Raw genomic sequence first — 18204 nt, forward strand, 5'->3', positions numbered from 1 at the left:
GTTTCCACATGTCTATTCTTCAGAACTATACTGTTTTTATTCCAACTTTCCATCTGAGGCTATTGGTTTCCCTTTGGTTTGTATTTTCTCTTATGGACAGTGTGAACAGATTCCCTGATTGTTATCTTTTAGGAAAAAGCCTTGTTAATTTGTTAATTCCATGTTAATTTGGTTTTGAAAAAGGTATATGACAAAATTGTTTTTCAGGAATTTTGTGCCACACTTGTCACTTCTCGTTCTCAAGCTCTACTGTCTGGGCTCGTGAGAGATTTGTTGAGTACCAACGTTAGGACTGCCTTTTTTGCAGAAGTTTGTTAATGGTAGTACAAGCAAACCCATAAAGAAAATGTGTCGTTTGAAAACCACAACTGGGAGGTTTTACACAAACGTGTACAGGAGAATCTGGTTAAAATTGCAGAAAGCCTGAGACAGAGTTAGTTGAAGAGGAGCCCATGAATAACTTTATAGATGGATTTGTGGGAGCCGGAACTGAACTGAAAGTGGAACAGTTCAGGTTGTAGCTTGAGTACCGGGAGGTTAAGTGTCAACTTGCACCATCTCCTGGTTGTGTTCAGAACCAAAACGATCCCTGGTCATTTTTCAATTATCAAATTTGATCAATGATTGTAGATCAGTAACAGCCTGGACTTTGACAGCATCTATGAATAAAAGAAAAGTCATTGGACATTTTGCAAAGGCATAAGACTGTACACATGCGAACCAGTGCCAGCGCTGTTAAATTGTCTCACCTCAGCTCAGATTCAATTAATGCAATCAATCAATGCAAATTCAATGCAGATAAGACAACTTTTTTACATACCCTGATTACCCTGATTCAATCAATGAGGTTTTCAACACACTTGAGTACTAGTTTGATCTGACTAAAGCCTACAGTGGTCCTTTTCCCCCCTCTGCTGTGCAAAATTATACTTGCATGTGTTTCAGCACTTGCAGACAGTCAGGCAGACTTATTATTTGCTCCATGAAGACGTTTGTTGCTCCTTGAAGCAACCAAGCACATCTACATTTGAAAAATCTGAAAGATTCACTTGGCTGGCTTTGAGGGTAACATTAAATTCCTTTGGTGTGCCAAGTATCATCAAAAATCTGTGTCAGCCCTATACAAATATGTTTCACAACATTTGCATATCATAGGCAGGTCCTGGAAGCTGATATCATGGCAGGGTGCACAGTCTCCCCTATCTAGCATTCACTATGGCAAAGTAAATAATCATTAAAGCGGTTTTAGGAGAAAGGGTGTGGGGAGGGATTTCCCCCAAACACATCAGGACGATCTATCTATGACTACAATAAAAGCTGCTTGCCAAGTTGAATGATAATATAAAATGGACTAGGATGAAAGTAAAGTGCAAATGAAAGAATCATTTTAGTTGTTAAGGGGAGGTTGTCAGATAAAAGATTCTACACTGATGAAGAGACGTCAACAATATCAGAGAAGCCTCTCAAAACATAGACAAGACAATATAAAGTGATTCTTGCCAAGAGCATATTAAGAGATTTAAAAGTACAAAAGCAAGACTGAAGAAGACATGAAAGAAACCTCAAGACGTAAAAATGAGAATGTGTCATGCCTATTTTAGAAACTGAACTGCATGAAGAGAAGAATAGATAGTAAAAAATAATCATTGTGTCTTTTACTTGCTGCTCCTTGTTTTTCCAACTACTTGCAGCTCCTCTGGGGAGCGATGACAGCTGCTGCCTGTTCAGTAACAGCTTCCTTAATTGTATCATGGTGCTGTTTCCACTGGGGAGCGCAGAGTTAATTCCTGTTTGAATGCAGGGACGGTCTCTGGTTTGGGCCTAGCCAAGCATGAAACACTCTGAAACGGTTACATTTTAATTGGCCTTGCCCCATGGGGATTGAAATGTGTTATTTAGTTTGTGGGTGCTGACTCCATGCAGTCAGCCGACAGCACATGATCACAGGGCTCCAGAGCGCTCAGTTCTCTTCTTACTGAAGATGCTTGTGCAATCTGCTTAGCCTGCTGAAATCTTCATCTTTCATCTTCATCTCTGAACAGCAAAAATAGCTGGGAAAATATATTTTACGTCTCCAGCGAATGTGATTCTGTTTTTGCGTTAGGATCATCACTCAAATTTGTGCTGTCTTTATATCAGGAATGGAAAACCTCACGGTAAGAACAATTTTATTTACACATAGTTTATGGAATTTGTCATGAAATAGGTCAAAGTTAATACTTGATGCAATATGTGTGTCATGAGGTTCATTTGTATATTTTATTAATCAGTTGTTTTCTTCAAACAGCATTGACAGAATCTGTCATAAAATGTAGCTTATATCATGTACTCATTTTCTAATATGTACATTACAGCACTTATGATTCTTTGCACTTCCCTTACCTACAAATTTTTATTGCTGTTTTATTCACACATCCATTACCTCTTATTTAATCACATTGGCAGTTTCCTTATTTTCTGATGTCTGTTTTCATCTCATCATGAAGTTGTGAAAACAGACACCTCATACTGGTGTAACTGTCCTGTGTTTCTCTGTTTCCCTCAGCCAGAACAATGGCGCGAGATTGTGAACAAGAAGATGCAGTTCCCTCCGGAGCTCATCAGCGCCATCCAGGAAGGGAAATCAGAGCTGGTGTGTGGACTGCTGAAAACGGGTGATGGCATCATCCGCCAGCTGGACGACTCTGAAGACCGCCAGTGGAGGGAGGCCCTCAACCTGTCCATCCGCCTGGGCAGCGAGGGCACCATGGACGCCCTCCTACAGGGGGTCAAGTTTGACTTCCGGCAGATTCACGAGGCGCTGCTCGTTGCCGTGGACACCAACCAGCCCCGAGTGGTCAAGCGTCTGCTGGACCGCCTGGACCAGGAGAAAGGCAACAAGATGGACGTGCGTTCCTTCTCTCAGGCCATCTTTGACCACTCTATTGACAATTCCCAGTTTGCCCCCGGGGTGACCCCTCTGACCTTAGCCTGCCAAAAGGACCTGTACGAAATAGTCACCATGCTCACCCAAAAAGGTCACATCATCCCGTGGCCGCACAAGATCTCCTGTGCCTGTCTGGAGTGTCGTAACGGCCGGCAGTACGACCTCCTGAAGTTCTCTTTGTCCCGCATCAACACCTACCGCGGCATCGCCAGCCGTGCCTACCTGTCCATCACCTCAGACGACGCCATGCTCAGCGCTTTCAGCCTCAGCAAAGAACTCCGCAAGCTCTCCAAGAAAGAGCCAGAGTTCAAGGTCTGACGGCGCTCGCAGCTATTCCCACTCGCAGTTCAGGTCGTGTTGTTTGTGGTGTTTGTTGATGACGCTGTGGTGCCTCTCCTCCTCAGCCTCAGTACCTGGGCCTGGAGGAGCTGTGTCAGGAGTTTGCTGTGGAGCTGCTGGGGATGTGCCGCAACCAGAGCGAGGTGACCACTATTCTGAACAGCTGCGGAGACGAGAGCCAGGACGCCTTAGCCCAGCAGGCCTTCGAGCAGGGCATCCCCAACCTGTCCCGTCTGCGACTCGCTGTCAACTACAACCAGAAGCAGGTAGCTAGATAGAGGAACTGCTGTCAACCAGAGAAATTAAGACATTAAGAGATATATTTTGTCACAATTAATCGCCCCCTATGTATGTGTATGCATGTATGTCTTGTGTGCAGTTCGTGGCACACCCTATCTGCCAGCAGGTGTTGTCATCCATCTGGTGTGGGAACCTGGCAGGCTGGAGAGGCAGCAGGACGGCCTGGAAGCTGCTCGTCTCCGTGGGAATCTTCCTCACCATGCCCCTCCTCTGCCTCGTCTACTGGATCGCACCTAAGTCAAAGGTCATATTACCCAAAAATCACCATGCTGGGATAACTTGTTTGTATAATAGAAAATAATGCTGGTCAGGTGTTGGTAAAGTTGCCCATGTACGATGCCTCAAGATCTTGATGTCATGTTTGTTTTTTTTACCAGGTAGGAAAACTACTAAAGATTCCTGTGATCAAGTTCCTGCTTCACTCAGCCTCCTACCTGTGGTTCCTCATCACATTGCTGGGAGAGTCAATAACCATGGAGATGTATCGAGACAAATTTGCTTCACGGCAGCAGAACATCCTGCACAGCTCATTCCACATGGTGTGGGTGGTTGGTAGGTTCACCGTCTCCACTGGCATACATAATAAACTCATGCCTGAAAAAATGGTTTGAAGGAAGTTTTAGGCTCCATGTTGTGCTGTCTCATGTAGGATTCTTCTGGTATGAATGTAAGGAGGTGTGGATTGAGGGGCTGCGAAGTTACTTCCTGGACTGGTGGAACTGCTTGGACATGATGGTGCTCAGCATGTACCTGGCCTCTTTTGCTTTGCGCGTGCTCATCATGCTCAAAGGCTACTTCCTCTGCCACGATCCTAACGGGACAGAGGAGTGTGTCTATTTCACCCAGACAGGTGAGGAAATGAGTTCATCCAAATACCTGTTAGAAGTTTTAACATTTCTTATGCTGAACTGGTCTGTGTTGTCCCACAGTGCGTGAGGAGTGGCATCAGGAAGACCCCCAGCTGATCGCAGAGGTGTTGTTTGCAGTGACCAGCATGTTGAGCTTCACTCGGCTGGCCTATATCCTGCCAGCCCAGGAGTCTCTGGGGACACTGCAGATCTCCATAGGGAAGATGATCGATGATATGATGAGGTAAGAGCACTGCCTCAACAGCAACTCAGTATATATATGTACCTCCTGCATGAAACACTTCTGTTTGTATAACCATTTTTACCCTGAAGGAAATTCAGTGCACACTATAATACATGTAAACAATATTCTCAAGTCAACAACATTGGTAGCTATTAGTATTAGTGTGATACTGCTGTATATATTTTACAAAACTGATTTTTTTTTTTTAGATTCATGTTTATATTAATGATCATTGGAACAGCCTTCCTCTGTGGCATCAACAATGTCTACGTTCCTTATGTCATCTCTCCTCATCTTGGCAGGTAAGAATATAAGATGTTCAGCTACCTAGATACTGTTCTTTCAACTCAATGGTCCTATCATGGTTAGAGAGGTGAATAAGAGACCACAAAATTGCTGGTTACTTTGTGTTTTTGCGCAGCATGTGTGTTATTTATTAACTGTTAATTATTATGAAATTACTGATGATCACTTTTTGCATGAACGAGGATCCTGTCCTGCGGTCTAGGCTGCAGCTTTAGTTTTATATTGGTCAGTTTGTCATTTAACCGTTGTTGTTGTTTTTTTTATTTAACCTTTATTTAACCAGATAAAGTCTCATTGAGATTTAAAAAAACAAACAAACAACAAATGCAAAAAACTGATAAAATTAGTTACACTGTACTATCTCTCCCATTGTGAGATACGCTTACTTTCTATTTCCTTACATTTGAAGTGTAGTGGCAATCGAACAACAAAAAAGGCCACTTGAGGGAATTTGAAGGCATTTCCAACGCGTGTTGGTGCAAAAAATGAGGTCTGCCATGGAATATGCGTTTGACACTTTATTTATATATATAGATTTAAAGTCATCTACAAAGGCCGGGTGCACTGAATGAATTATATAAAAACCAGCTTGTAAATATGAAACAAAACAAAAAAAAACCTAACAACACGACAGGACCAAAAAAAAACAACACACGGTTGAAAAACTGTGTGGCTTCCTCAATTCCTAACTCCCTGCAGCTGTTCACCTGTGACTCCCCTATGTAGGCTAAGTGACTACTGTGATTACCTGCCTATGCCATCTAGTGTGCAGGTGAAGTAGCTGCAGCAACATTTACACAACTTACCACACACAACATATAGCACACATCAAAATTGGCTACAACATGAAGTTTCCTGAGTTTGAGAGGTTCATGGGAGGTGAGCTTTTGATGAGGCCTACATGCAGGCAGTAAGCCAGTGAAATGTAACTGAAGAATGGCTTTATAAAACTGCCATTAATGTAGAGAAAATGTATGCATCATTACAGCAAGCAAGTACTTACAAAAATGTTTAAACACAGGATACCACTGCACAAAATAACATTCACTCAAACACTCAAACCCAAAAGAAGTGGCAAACCTCCTGTATGTTGTTTCTCTTCAGCTTGAAGAAACAGCTTGCATTCTACCATAAATGCAGTTTTAGACTGCAACTATCTATCTATTTACTGACAGTTGTAAATAACAATGTGTGCTTCATCATTATGCCTAGTAAAATAAGGGTTTGAACAGTGTCATCATGATAATACTCTTGATCCAACTCCTGCAGGTTTAATGAGACCTTCCGCTTCCTGTTCTGGACCATGTTTGGCGTGGCGAACCAGGACTATGTGGACATGCCAGAGTTTGTGGTGGCAGAGTTTGTAGGCAGGATCCTGTATGGGATCTTCACACTCGTCATCGTGATCGTCCTGCTCAACATGCTTATCGCTATGATCACCAACTCCTTTCAGAAAATTGAGGTAAGTTAAAGAGTCCCATTCAGGAGCAAAGGGATGCTTTCATGTCCCGCCTGCACATTCACAGCACTCACTCTTCTCTAAAAGCAGTAAACAAAGAAAGGCACTGACATCCCATCCATTTTTCCTCAGGATGATGCGGATGTAGAGTGGAAATTTGCCAGATCAAAGCTGTATCTCAGTTACTTCCGAGAGGGCCTCACCATGCCTGTGCCCTTCAACATCATCCCCTCTCCCAAAGCCGCCTTTTACTTAATAAGGTGAGATATACTGTGTCTGCTGCCAATCTCCTCCAAGAACAGCTTCAAAACACCTTCAATCTGCAAGGCAAGTTCCTCATTTATTTGTTTGTTTGTTTTTTAAATTCTGTTCCAGGGGAATCTTTAGGCGAATCTGCTGCTGCTGTAACTGTACATCTGAGAAAGAATATCCCCCGATAGCCTCTATGGTAAGTTTCTGTTTATTGCTAACATAATTAGTGCAATTATAGTAAAAACAATGTTAACCTCTTAGATACCCTTTGTTGCTGTTTGTATTCTGTAATATGTTAACATTCAGTCCAATGGGAAGGGAGTGAATGGCAGGGGAAGTGGAGAGAGCCAGATGCCGTACCGGCAGCAGGTGATCAGGGCTCTGGTGCAGCGCTACATTGAGTCGGCTCGCCGGGAGTTTGAGGAGACCAAAAGAAAAGGTAGCCATGACACTGACTTGCATAACCTGTTATGGCCTGTTATGGTTAGAGGCACATACCATGTACCCCAAGACGTATAGGGTTTAAATCTGGCCTGTGACCCTTGTCGCAGATTGTCCCATCCCTCCCATCTTTAACGTTTAACTATCAGATAAAAATGCAAAAAAAAAAAAAACTATTTAAAGAAGAGAGAAAATCATTAGCAGTACAGCATTTGCAGTAATATTGCACTACTGTTGCTGAATATAGTTTTAAAAATTTGCCTTTATTTGGAATATGCTGGAGTGTGTCACTGCAACTTTAGAAGAGTCTCAACAGTGCCTGACAGACAGAAGCAAGATAGATAAGAAAACAATGACTTTGGTTTCCACATTTCAAGATGAGTTTGACACCATAACTGAGGTGTTGTGGTAACACTCACCTGCAGAACAGGAAAAAGAGTGGTAAAAATATAACTGTGTTCTTGCGGTCGTGTCCAACCCCATGGTACGCCTCCTGCTACCTTGGTGTAACACTGTGAAAGGGTTTGTCTCATTAAATAGGAAAGTGTTTTGTTCAAGCCAGCAGCCTTAGAAATACAGTTATTTCAAATTAAATGCATACTGCTGTATTGTGATTGGTTTATTCCTCCCTCAGACATCGGTAACCGGATCACAGAGCTGAGCAAACTGGTCGGCAGGCTGCACAATGAAATGAAACTGGTCCAGCAGCTTCTGGTGGATGAGGGCCACATTGCAGGAGATGGACCCAGCAAGGATGGCTCCTCCATCCTGGGGAAATACATCATCGGCGCCAAGAACAATTTCAGGGGTTTTAACAGCAGACAAGAGGACAAACACACACCACTTCAAGTCACAGTGCACTGTGGAGGAGAAGAGAGGGCTATGCAGCCACACAGGGAGGCGGATGAAGAAAAGCTAGAATCAGTAGATGCAAAGCCGCAGACAGACATGAAACAGAAGGGAAAGAATGAGCTGGGTGAATGCGGAGCGGAGGGATCAAAGCAGGTAGCAGACTCTGATGTTGTGAAAATGGAGGAGGGCAGAGCAAAAGGAGAGCTGGGAGAGAAGTGGATAGAGGGAAAAGAAAACGTGTCAGCTGAAAAAATGGAAAATACTGACATTGAGGTGAAAGAGAAGGAAAGAAAGACAAGTTTTGTAAAGGAAATAGAAGAAAAGGCAGAAGCTGAGGGCACACAAGGTGACGGAGAAGAAAGAAGGGGAGGAGAGAGGCTCAAGGGGGGGAATGATAAACACACAGAGAAAACAGCTGAACAAGCTGCAGGCATCAGTGTCAATGATGAAAAGACAGACATAGCAGACGTGAAAGAGGTAGAAATGAAGATCAAAGACATGGAGCTGAAGGAAAAAAAAGTGGAGGCGAGGTGGATGAAGGGTAGAAAGGTTGAGCATAACACAACAGAGAAGGCCGGTGTCAGGGAGACTACCGAGAAACCTGGAGCCATGAAAGTGGTTCCCTCCCCAACAGGCAGCAGCAGCTCCCAGGACACAGGCTTTGGTTCCCAGGAAGGGGAGGGGTCCATCGATGGGACGCCCGTAAGACCCTAACCTCAGTGGCGCTCCGCTTAAAGGACGACACAGACTTGTTGGGAGTTTGGTGATGAGAGGATTGGTGCCAAAATCATCTCTGTGTCTCCAGTAGATAGCACTGTCTGGTGTGCATGCTAACTCTTTAGCATACAGTCTGTTAAGTAATCACAGGCGACTAGCATTATCTTTAAAGTATGCAGATAGAATTTGTAGTAATCCAATCTTGATTTTCATTCTGTGGCCTGTACATTCATTATGAATCAACACCACAAACACAGCATATTAGGGCCATTGTAGGTATGTAGGTAGGTAATATTCTGAGAAAAAAGCAATCAGAATTTCTGAGATTAAAGTCAGAAATGTTTTATTTTAATCTCAGAAATGAGAGTTGCCAAGAGTTTTTTCTCTGGAAAAAATCACCTATGGCCCTAATACACCATTGTAGTAAACAAAACAAGATACACTCAAAGTTTTGTGGGAAAGGGAGATCTTCTGCCGTTGAAAGCAGAAAGACTGCATTTTTGGCAAATCCAAACACTCACCATCCAACCTTAGAACTGCTTCAAGTTCTCATTTTCTCACTTTTAGGATAATGCTAGTTGTCTGTACTGCATGCGCACCGGACAGAGCTATCTAGTGGAGACACAGAGATGATTGATGATGATGAAGGTCAAACAAAACGTTGGTGTAGTCATTCAGCATGTTCAGCATGCAGAAGTCAACTTAGCGATCAGTTTACTATAGCACATAATTTACATTGATACACCTGAGCATCTGTGGTAGTAAAGTAGGGTTACTTTGCAATATGAAAATCCATATTAAAATATAATATATTAGTAGTAAACATTTAAAATGGCATGGGGTGCTTCATGGTTCAATTGACTGGGGGAAATGCCTCAAAGCATTGTGGGCTTGAGTCCAGTGGGGTACCCCCTCTCTTCACTGCCACTTTCCAAAGTGTACTGTTCAATAGAAGTGAAAAATGCCTGAAAAATCATTTGTATGAGAACCCCTAGGCCAACCTGGTGACTGCTTTCTCTTTATGTGATATTCAAATCTCACAAGAAAATATGCAGAAAAAGCAGCTTTATGTTGAATTGTTAATTTACTTTTTAAAACAATTAAAACACATTGAACATACTTTTTTTCTGTGTCTCTTTATTTAACCAATGCTTTAAGGAACACTAACTGAGTATGATTGACTCCCCAGCTGCTGGGGTTATGAGTTACTGTATTGCCGTCTTTCTTTTCAGTAGGTGGCAGGCCTACATCTTATGCTACAGTATGGTGCAGGTCTCAGCTTGCTTTACACATACTGTTCCCATGAGGTTGCACCAACACAGCAGCTCATTAATTCATCACCTGAAGCATCACATCTGTCCCAAGGCACATCACATCCGAGCTCTTCCACTGGAAAACAGCTAGGCCTTTGGACCTTAGATGCAGTATTCTAGCTTGAATGATACCAACACCTTTCCACTAGTCAGACACCTTTGCTTTGATGTCGCTACACCACTGGCTCCTTTCTTCAACACAATCCAGGCAATAGCCAGTACTCATATCATGATTATCATTTATACTTAGCACTCTACGTGTTCATCATCATTTTCATTTTGGGTGTTGTGAGCCTGTCCTTTTTAAAACCCAAGTAGTATTGTCCGATTCTGCCAGCTTACCCAAAGAGGGTTAAAGCATACATATATTTTGCCCCAAAGCGCCCAACATCCTACCCACTCTGCTCCTAAATTGGGAGGAGCTATTGAGATACCAGTCAGAGTTCAATTCCACATGGACGAGCAAACAAGTGCACGTCTTGGGTATGTAGGCTTTGGCATCAAGCATCATGTCAAATTACCAGCCAACCACACTGGTCCCCCAACTGGCTCCAGTATATCCTGTTAGAGCACAAAGCTGAGCAATAGGCTGCATCCACTACAACAGAAAAGAGAAGTCCTTGAACAGGAGGCTCCTGAAGCAAGATTGCCAGCTTGACACATCCAAGCCAAGACTTGCAGAACTGAAATGCAGATCATTTAGTCCTCAGCTTGGAAGCCAAACAGTTTTTCTGAACATAATTAACATTCCATCAATTCCACCAGTTTGCCAAGCAGTCACTATAAACTACATACCAGCCAATCTGGGCCTGAGTTCATACACCTTAAACCAACACTACTGTACCAAGAGATGGTATCATGAAGGTGTCTCCCACCCCCAGGAACGCATGAATCCCCTCTGGCCAAGGATCAAATCCCACAACTTCCCTGTATCTCAGCTGCTGTATCCAAGTGGAGTACCCACTCACCCCTTCGTAAAAATAATTACTTCTCTGGCTGTAGAAGGTATGTTGTTGTCTTTGTAAACAATTTTCTCAACATTTTCAAACCTCAAATTATTAGTCCTGTTTTAATAAATGGAGGCCAATATGAATAAACTAGTGTACATTCTCAGTTTATAGAACTTGTTTACCCATCTCAGAACTGGTCCTGATCTATGCCAATAATTGATACTCCTTACAATATCAGTAGTACTAATGAGACCATAGTATGACAAAAGTTTAATTTTCCACACAGACAAACATGAAGTTCATTAAACTTATTGTGACCCACAGATTTACATAATTGTGTTGACAACAAAACTAACAGTTAAAATATTAATTCATTACAATCCCTTAATTCTATACATGTATACAAAAAAATTGTGACTTGAAGACAGCGGCATATGAAAAGCGCTATTATTAGGACATCATAACCAAAAAAGCCTCTCCCATTCATTGCAGCTGGTGTCTCTCCCAGAACTCATTTTTTAAATAAAGCTGAAATAAGTGAATGGGTTACGGGGAAGTGCATTTGTTTGTGTGAACCACATTTAAGAACCGCACATCAGGCACTCGTCTCTGTTCTCCAGGGAACAGACCATGGCTGCAGTGTTGCGCTCTTTGGTTTCTTCCTCTAGGGACTTGGCTGGCTCGGCCTCCTTTATCTTCTCCTTGTTCAGGGTGAACTGGATGGGGTTGGCTGCAGGCTTGGTCCGCAGGTAGTACATGCCAGTTTTCAGGCCCTGCAACGAGAAGGAGACAGGCATTTAGAAGTTGTTTCTTGACTCTAATGATAGCAAAATCTCATTCTCCGATTCCTCTGTCCCTCTAGACTGCTCTCCACCAGCCCTGACTTACCAGCTTCCAGCCATAGAAGTGCATGCTAGTCAGTTTGCCATAGTTTGGCTCTGCAATGTGGATGTTTAGTGACTGGCTCTGGTCAATGAAGGCACCACGGTCTGCTGCCATCTTAAGGACAGTCTTCTGGGAGATTTCCCACACAGTTTTATACAGCTGCTTCAGGTCATCTGGGATCTCTGCAATTCCCTGTAGAGGTCAGACATGTTAAAGATGTTTACTACCAAATAAGAAGTCATTTTAAATCTGAGGAGCTTGATGCAAAAGATCCCATTAGGATTGGAACATATTTATTCAATTTGATTAGGTGTGACCTTTTACCTGGATAGACCCATTCTGAGCAATCAGCTGGTTCTTCATCTCCTCGTTCCACAATCCTCTTTCTGTTAGGTCCTTTAAAAGGTGAGGATTCACAATCTGTGGGAGAGGCAGAAATGACACATTACAACAACTCTGTGCAATCCATGTACAAGACACTAAACAGTGAATGCACTCAGACACTGCGAACCTGAAACTCTCCAGAGAGAACCCTGCGGGTGTAGATGTTGCTGGTGTAGGCCTCAATGGACTCGTTGTTACCCAGGATCTGGGCTGTGGACGCTGTGGGCATCGGGGCCAACAGCAGACTGTTCCTCACACCATGCCTGAGGAGACAGAGGGGTGGGGAGGGGTGTGAATCAGTGATGAGCTACAAACTCTACATACAGTAGATGATGGTGAGATGAAAAGTGACGAGAACGAGGGCATTCAGTGAAACCTACTTGGCAATCTTCTCCTTCAGTGCTTTCCAGTCCCACAAATCCGTTGGGGTTTTCTCCCACATGTCATACTGAAGGATCTGGAAAACAAAAAGGTCTTAACTAGGATCTGAGCCCAAACTGCTCCATTGTATTCTATAGGGCACAGATTATATTCATTGTGAAAGCTACTCACTCCCTTGCTGACAGGAGAACCAGGGTAGGTTTGGTAAGCGCCGTGTTCAGCTGCCAGCTCACAGCTGGACTCCAGAGAAGCATAGTAGATTGTCTCAAAGATCTGAGTGTTCAGCAGCTGGGCCTCTGGACTTTCAAATGGGTAACGCATGAGGATGAAGGCATCAGCCAAACCCTGGACACCAATTCCAATTGGCCTGTGGCGCTTGTTTGAGTTCTCAGCCTGCAAGACAGGAGGGGAGAGCCATTTGTTCACAACCTGAAGGGGGCAGCCTAGATGTGCGGTTGAGAAAGAATCAACAGTTGAAGAGGAAGCGTACCTCAGGCACTGGGTAGTAGTTGATGTCGATGATCTTGTTGAGGTTCTTGACAATGACCTTGGTGACATATGCCAGCTTTTTGAAGTCAAAGGTCTTTTCCGGGGTGACATACATGTTGAGGGCGATGGAAGCCAGATTACACACCGCAACCTGAGATGAGGAAAGAAGAAGGAACCAAGTTTAAAAACAGTGATCAAGGAGGTAATATAATGGTTCAAATTGAGATTACAGAAGCTCTGAACAAAATGTACAAGACCATCTATAGCATGCTATATAGGACGATCCCCATCGTTTGCCCCTCACCTCGTCATGGCTGGTGTACTCCACTATCTCTGTGCACAGGTTGCTGCTTTTGATGGTGCCCAGATTCTGGTGGTTGCTCTTCCTATTGCAGGCATCCTTGTAGAGCATGTATGGTGTGCCAGTTTCTGTCTGGGACTCGATGATGGCGTACCACACCTGTTGAGCTTTGACCACGCGCTTAGCCCTGCCCTCCTTCTCATACCTGAGGACATGCAGCAGCCAGGAGACAAGTTAGCACTAGAAACTGAAGCTCTGTGTACAGAAGAGATTTTTGGTGTGCTGGTCTTACCTAGTGTAGAGCTTCTCAAATTCCTCTCCCCAGCACTCATCCAACCCGGGGCAGTCGCTGGGGCACATCAGAGACCAGTCCTGCGAGAAGGGGGAGAGTCATTATAACATTTTTCCAAAAATAAAACTTTAAAGATTTTTCAAAACTGGTAAAAGTTTTTAGCATGAAAACAAACAGTAGATTATAAAATGTCACACTGAATCCCATATACGTTGTTTCTCAAACAGTCTACACTATGCAATTCAAAGAATAAACCTACAATATTTTATTAATATACATCTATAGGTCTCGACCTTCCCCTCCTGTGAAGATGAGTCAGGGTGGAGTTTCCTTCTAATACCCACCTGGTTGCTTTCCACTCGTTTCATAAAGAGGTCAGGGATCCACATTGCATAGAACAGGTCTCTGGCCCTCTGCTCCTCTTTCCCTGTGTTCTTCTTCAGCTCCAGGAATTCAAACACATCGAAATGCCATGGCTCCAGGTACATAGCGAAGGCTCCAGGTCTCTGAGCAAGGGAGCACAGAAGGTAAGGACAAAATCTTACCACCTACCACCACAACTGTCGCTAGATGCAACAATATCGAGCTTCATTTTTGTGCATACCATTGATAGACATCTATGACAAGGTACAGTAAATCTCAATCCATACCTTGTTGCCACCCTGGTCAACATAACGTGCGGTGTTGTTGTACACTCGAAGCATAGGAACCAGCCCATTGGAATTCCCATTAGTCTGAAAAACAAGGACCACCATAAGTAATACACAAGACTGACATATTTAAATAGAAAAGTGACTATTTCTGGTTGACATAAGTGTCTGTATAAACTGTATGATGAAAGCTGCCATCCTGATCTCCTGTTTTGTGCCTCATGCTTTTTTTTTTGTTTGACAGGAAACACAACTCCTGTTATCAGTTACCTTCATTATACCAGCTTCCTTTCTAGCTGAACATTTTGTTAAATTATAGCCATCTCCACATCACAATTCGATGAGTGAGCCAAGTAGCCCACAATCCAAATCTGTGCCACCGACTCATGAAGGATGGGTTCTCTCACTTTTACAATAAGTTATCAAAAACCCTAGCATCCGCCTCTAAAATGGCATACATATTACTTACCCCAGCAATGTAGCTGCCTGTAGCTCTGATGCAGCTAACCGCCACTCCAATGCCTCCAGCTGATTTGGAGATGAGGGCACACTGCTTCAGGGTGTCATAAATTCCATCAATGCTGTCATCCTTCATGGCCAGCAAGAAACAACTGCAAATAGAAGAAATCAGTTTATTTTTTTAAATTGTTCTTTTCAAGTATGCAGTTTATCATCAGATCCTACAGTCACCCTCCATTTCCTCCCTGCTGCAGTCCGTACCTCGACAGCTGCGGCCTGTTGGTGCCAGCATTGAACAGTGTAGGGGAGGCATGGGTGAACCACTTCTCGGACAGCAGGTTGTAGGTCTCGATGGCTGCATCAATGTCTCTTTCATGAATTCCTACAGCCACTCTCATGAGCATGTGCTGGGGTCTCTCGGCAACTAAAGAAACAGCGCAATTCATTAGCAAATAGACAAACATTACAATAAAACTAGTAACAAAACTGCCAGTGGTAGTCAAAAAAAATAATAAAAAAATCTGCCCTCACCTTTGCCATTATCCTTCAACAAGTAGGACCGCTCAAGTGTCTAAAGAGCAGAAGGACAAATTCAATTTATACTCCAAGGATACAATACATTAGACTTGGTATGAAATGATCTTGTTAAAATTACCTTAAATCCAAAGAAGTTGTAGGAGAAGTCTCTGTCGTAAATGATGGCTGAGTTGAGACGCTACAAAAATGCAAGACACCACGTGAGCAATGCAATGCATTTATTTGTATTTGTATTTGTATACTTTATTATCCCCGTGGGGAAATTTGTCTGCATAACTGCAGTAAATTCAAATGTAAATTGAAAACATGACCAGAATATGTGACTTACATCCTTGTTTTCAAGAACAATGTCGAGGGTCTTCTTGGAGATCATAGGAGAGTGGCGTTTACTTAGGGGGTTCACATAGTTGTACAGATCCTCCATCACATCTACAGCAGGAAGGAAAAACATGTATTATTAGCACAACCTAAGTGAAAGTACTGATAGCATGGGCTGTACCTTTTAGACAACATTTTTAGTTTCCATGACTAAGCCTTGCCCAGATATTGCAATACTGGGCAATATAATGACACAGAATAAACTGTTTAGTAATAATTACTTATTACAATACCTTTAAGTCAGGTTTTTCCTGACTGAGAAAGATGAAGCAACTTGTGAATAATTGATTCCAAATAATCAGACATCATAGCTGTCCCAATGTGAATATGGGTCCACATTCTGTAGGAAGTTGAATTTTCATCTTTTTTTCTCATTTCATTATTTGATTACTTCCCAATATGCTAAAATGTCAAAACAAATTCTGACAGCCTATTGCTATGCGAGTTTGTCTTTTTCAAAACTGGTCAACATTTCCACAAGTTCTGTACCCCTGTCTCCTAAAACCTATACTCACCACTGAAGACTTTCTTGGTCTCTTTGTGCAGGTTGGAGACAGCAATGCGTGCAGCCAGGATGGCGTAGTCGGGATGCTTTGTTGTGAGGGTGGCAGCTATCTCTGCTGCCAGAGTGTCCAGCTCCACAGTGGTGACTCCGCTGTACAGACCCTGGATCACCTTCATTGTAATCTGGGTCTGTAGAAACAATGGGAATTTTAGTAGATTATATAAAAGGAAGTTGAGAGAATTTTTAAAAAAAAAAATATAACTTTAGAAGGGTTTGGACTTACTGGATCCACAAAGTCAGAATTGAGGCCATAACAAAGCTTCTGGATGCGAGAGGTGATTTTATCAAAAGTCACACGCTCCTGGCGTCCATCTGAAATTCAATAACATTTCTCAGTTTAACTTATTTTGTTACTTTCTTAAATTCAAAAGTAAGTTCTCAGTAACGTTACCATGGGTGAATGAAATGGTAGTGGTAATATGATAGCCTATATCTTAGACGATATTTTTTTTGTGATGTATTATCAGAAATCTCACAATGCTTTAATATTAGTTGCTAATTATCGGCAAGTTATTTCATCTGGTCTACAAAATCTAATCAAGCTCATACTGTAACATTACACCTGTCAGACCGGTTATTATGAAATCAGTTGGCGCCAACTATAACAGGCAACACCTAATACCACAACTAGCCTAATATAAGTCTCTTCGTACACAATACACACTACTATAAATGAGCCAAGTTTGAAAATGATTTTATTTAACAACACAACATAAAAAAAAGGTTTCAACTTCTTGAATAGCTAACTAGGTCACTAGGTCAGACAACCATCGGCTGCAAGCTGACATTAACGCCAAGTTAGCTACTAAAATTTCTAATACGACCAACTGCGCTAATGACGGTCAATGTTAATTTTTACTCAATAAAGGCAAAACAGCAAACATAAACCTGCATGTCAGGGTTGTTTGACAACTCTTGACTGGTTATCTAAAGTAACGTTAGTACAGGAAGCCATTGGCTGTCTGCTGGTTTCTTTCTTTTTAATGCCTTAATTTTCAATGTTAAAATAATATTTAAGGCCATTTTAGCAACCCTTTTAACATTTTAAGGACTTCTAAAACTGAATTGAAGACTTCAGATGCTATATTTCATTGTGTTTTAGACTATTCACGCCCTTTAAAGACATTTTAAGATTTTTTTTTTGCAGATACTCAACATTTCTTTGAAGAAATAGTCCAACTCACCCCGCTTGATTACATGCATGCTGGCAAGTTATCAGTCGGCTCCACAGACAGCAGCAGGTAACGATATCTCTTCAGCTGAAATATTTAAAACAAATAAAACTTCTGTGGCAGAGAATTGCTGGCAGGTTAATACACCCTGTGCGTCCTTCTCCAACACTGTTGAATCTCAAACTGAGAGCGCCAACAACACAAAGACCCGATACACCGCATATTGTGTCAACGGCTCAGCCAATCAGAGAAGAGCTGGAAGGAGTTTTAGACCAATCGAAATCCTTTATTCAACCGGTTTCCTTCTTCCGGTCGTTTTCCGACATAAAATATGGCGGGATATTTCACTGAGTTGTGTAAACACCGGCTCTAGGTCACATAACATATAATTTGCTGCTGTATTTCAAGGCAGGACCAATATTGCATCATTCAGTTTGTAAAGTTTGTTAAATTAAAGAAAACATCACTCACATAACACATATGCACATATGGATGTCATGTCCTTCTTATAAACGGCAATAAAGTGTGGGTCCACAGCATTTTGTGCATTTCATTTTGCATTACCTTACGAAACAAGAACTAGTAAACCTATAAATATATTTTCAAAGGGTGTTGTACAAATATTACAGCAAATCTATAAACTATGTGTAATATCCTACAGCAATATGATAGAAGATTAAAAAAAAAAGATATTAGATAAGGCCTCTATAAACAAACTACTACAGTCTAAGTCCCTATAGGAATACAGTAAAGATTTTCTGTTT

General features: G+C 42.3%; 2 protein-coding genes across 2 annotated transcripts; one reads left to right on the forward strand and one right to left on the reverse strand.

Moving 5' to 3' along the window:
- Positions 1 to 2141: 2141 nt before the first annotated feature.
- LOC139657173 (short transient receptor potential channel 2-like) lies at positions 2142 to 8681 on the forward strand. Its single transcript, XM_071534930.1, has 13 exons — positions 2142 to 2156; positions 2546 to 3238; positions 3331 to 3531; positions 3645 to 3809; positions 3943 to 4117; positions 4215 to 4415; positions 4495 to 4657; positions 4867 to 4959; positions 6233 to 6425; positions 6555 to 6682; positions 6798 to 6870; positions 6981 to 7113; positions 7750 to 8681. Exons 1-13 carry the CDS (start codon positions 2142 to 2144, stop codon positions 8679 to 8681), a joined length of 3165 nt encoding a protein of 1054 aa, XP_071391031.1.
- A 2523-nt stretch (positions 8682 to 11204) lies between these two features.
- LOC139657137 (ribonucleoside-diphosphate reductase large subunit-like) lies at positions 11205 to 17660 on the reverse strand. Its single transcript, XM_071534871.1, has 19 exons — positions 17453 to 17660; positions 16492 to 16580; positions 16219 to 16396; positions 15654 to 15754; positions 15444 to 15503; positions 15320 to 15359; positions 15050 to 15212; positions 14799 to 14940; positions 14330 to 14413; positions 14024 to 14185; positions 13680 to 13759; positions 13391 to 13592; positions 13088 to 13237; positions 12769 to 12990; positions 12597 to 12673; positions 12344 to 12479; positions 12157 to 12252; positions 11836 to 12024; positions 11205 to 11720 (listed from the first exon to the last, which is right to left on the reverse strand). The coding sequence occupies exons 1-19, from the start codon at positions 17469 to 17471 to the stop codon at positions 11529 to 11531; spliced, it is 2382 nt and encodes a 793-aa protein (XP_071390972.1). The 5' UTR covers positions 17472 to 17660; the 3' UTR covers positions 11205 to 11528.
- Between the last annotated feature and the right edge of the window lie 544 nt (positions 17661 to 18204).

This window comes from Centroberyx affinis, unplaced genomic scaffold (assembly GCF_046629955.1).
Source record: "Centroberyx affinis isolate AG114_WGS23_722 - 3 ecotype Tasmania unplaced genomic scaffold, CSIRO-AGI_Caff_v1 ptg002635l_1, whole genome shotgun sequence".
Lineage (NCBI taxonomy): Eukaryota > Metazoa > Chordata > Actinopteri > Beryciformes > Berycidae > Centroberyx > Centroberyx affinis.

Bases quoted from the DNA above. Each gene is read 5' to 3' on its own strand.
- LOC139657173 (XM_071534930.1), top strand. The intron at 3,532-3,644 runs GTAGCTAGATAG...TCTTGTGTGCAG, and splicing joins TCAACTACAACCAGAAGCAG to TTCGTGGCACACCCTATCTG. The intron at 4,416-4,494 runs GTGAGGAAATGA...GTTGTCCCACAG, and splicing joins TGTCTATTTCACCCAGACAG to TGCGTGAGGAGTGGCATCAG.
- LOC139657137 (XM_071534871.1), bottom strand. The intron at 15,360-15,443 runs GTAATTTTAACA...TCTGCTCTTTAG, and splicing joins ACAACTTCTTTGGATTTAAG to ACACTTGAGCGGTCCTACTT. The intron at 12,674-12,768 runs GTGAGTAGCTTT...TTTGTTTTCCAG, and splicing joins GTTCTCCTGTCAGCAAGGGA to ATCCTTCAGTATGACATGTG.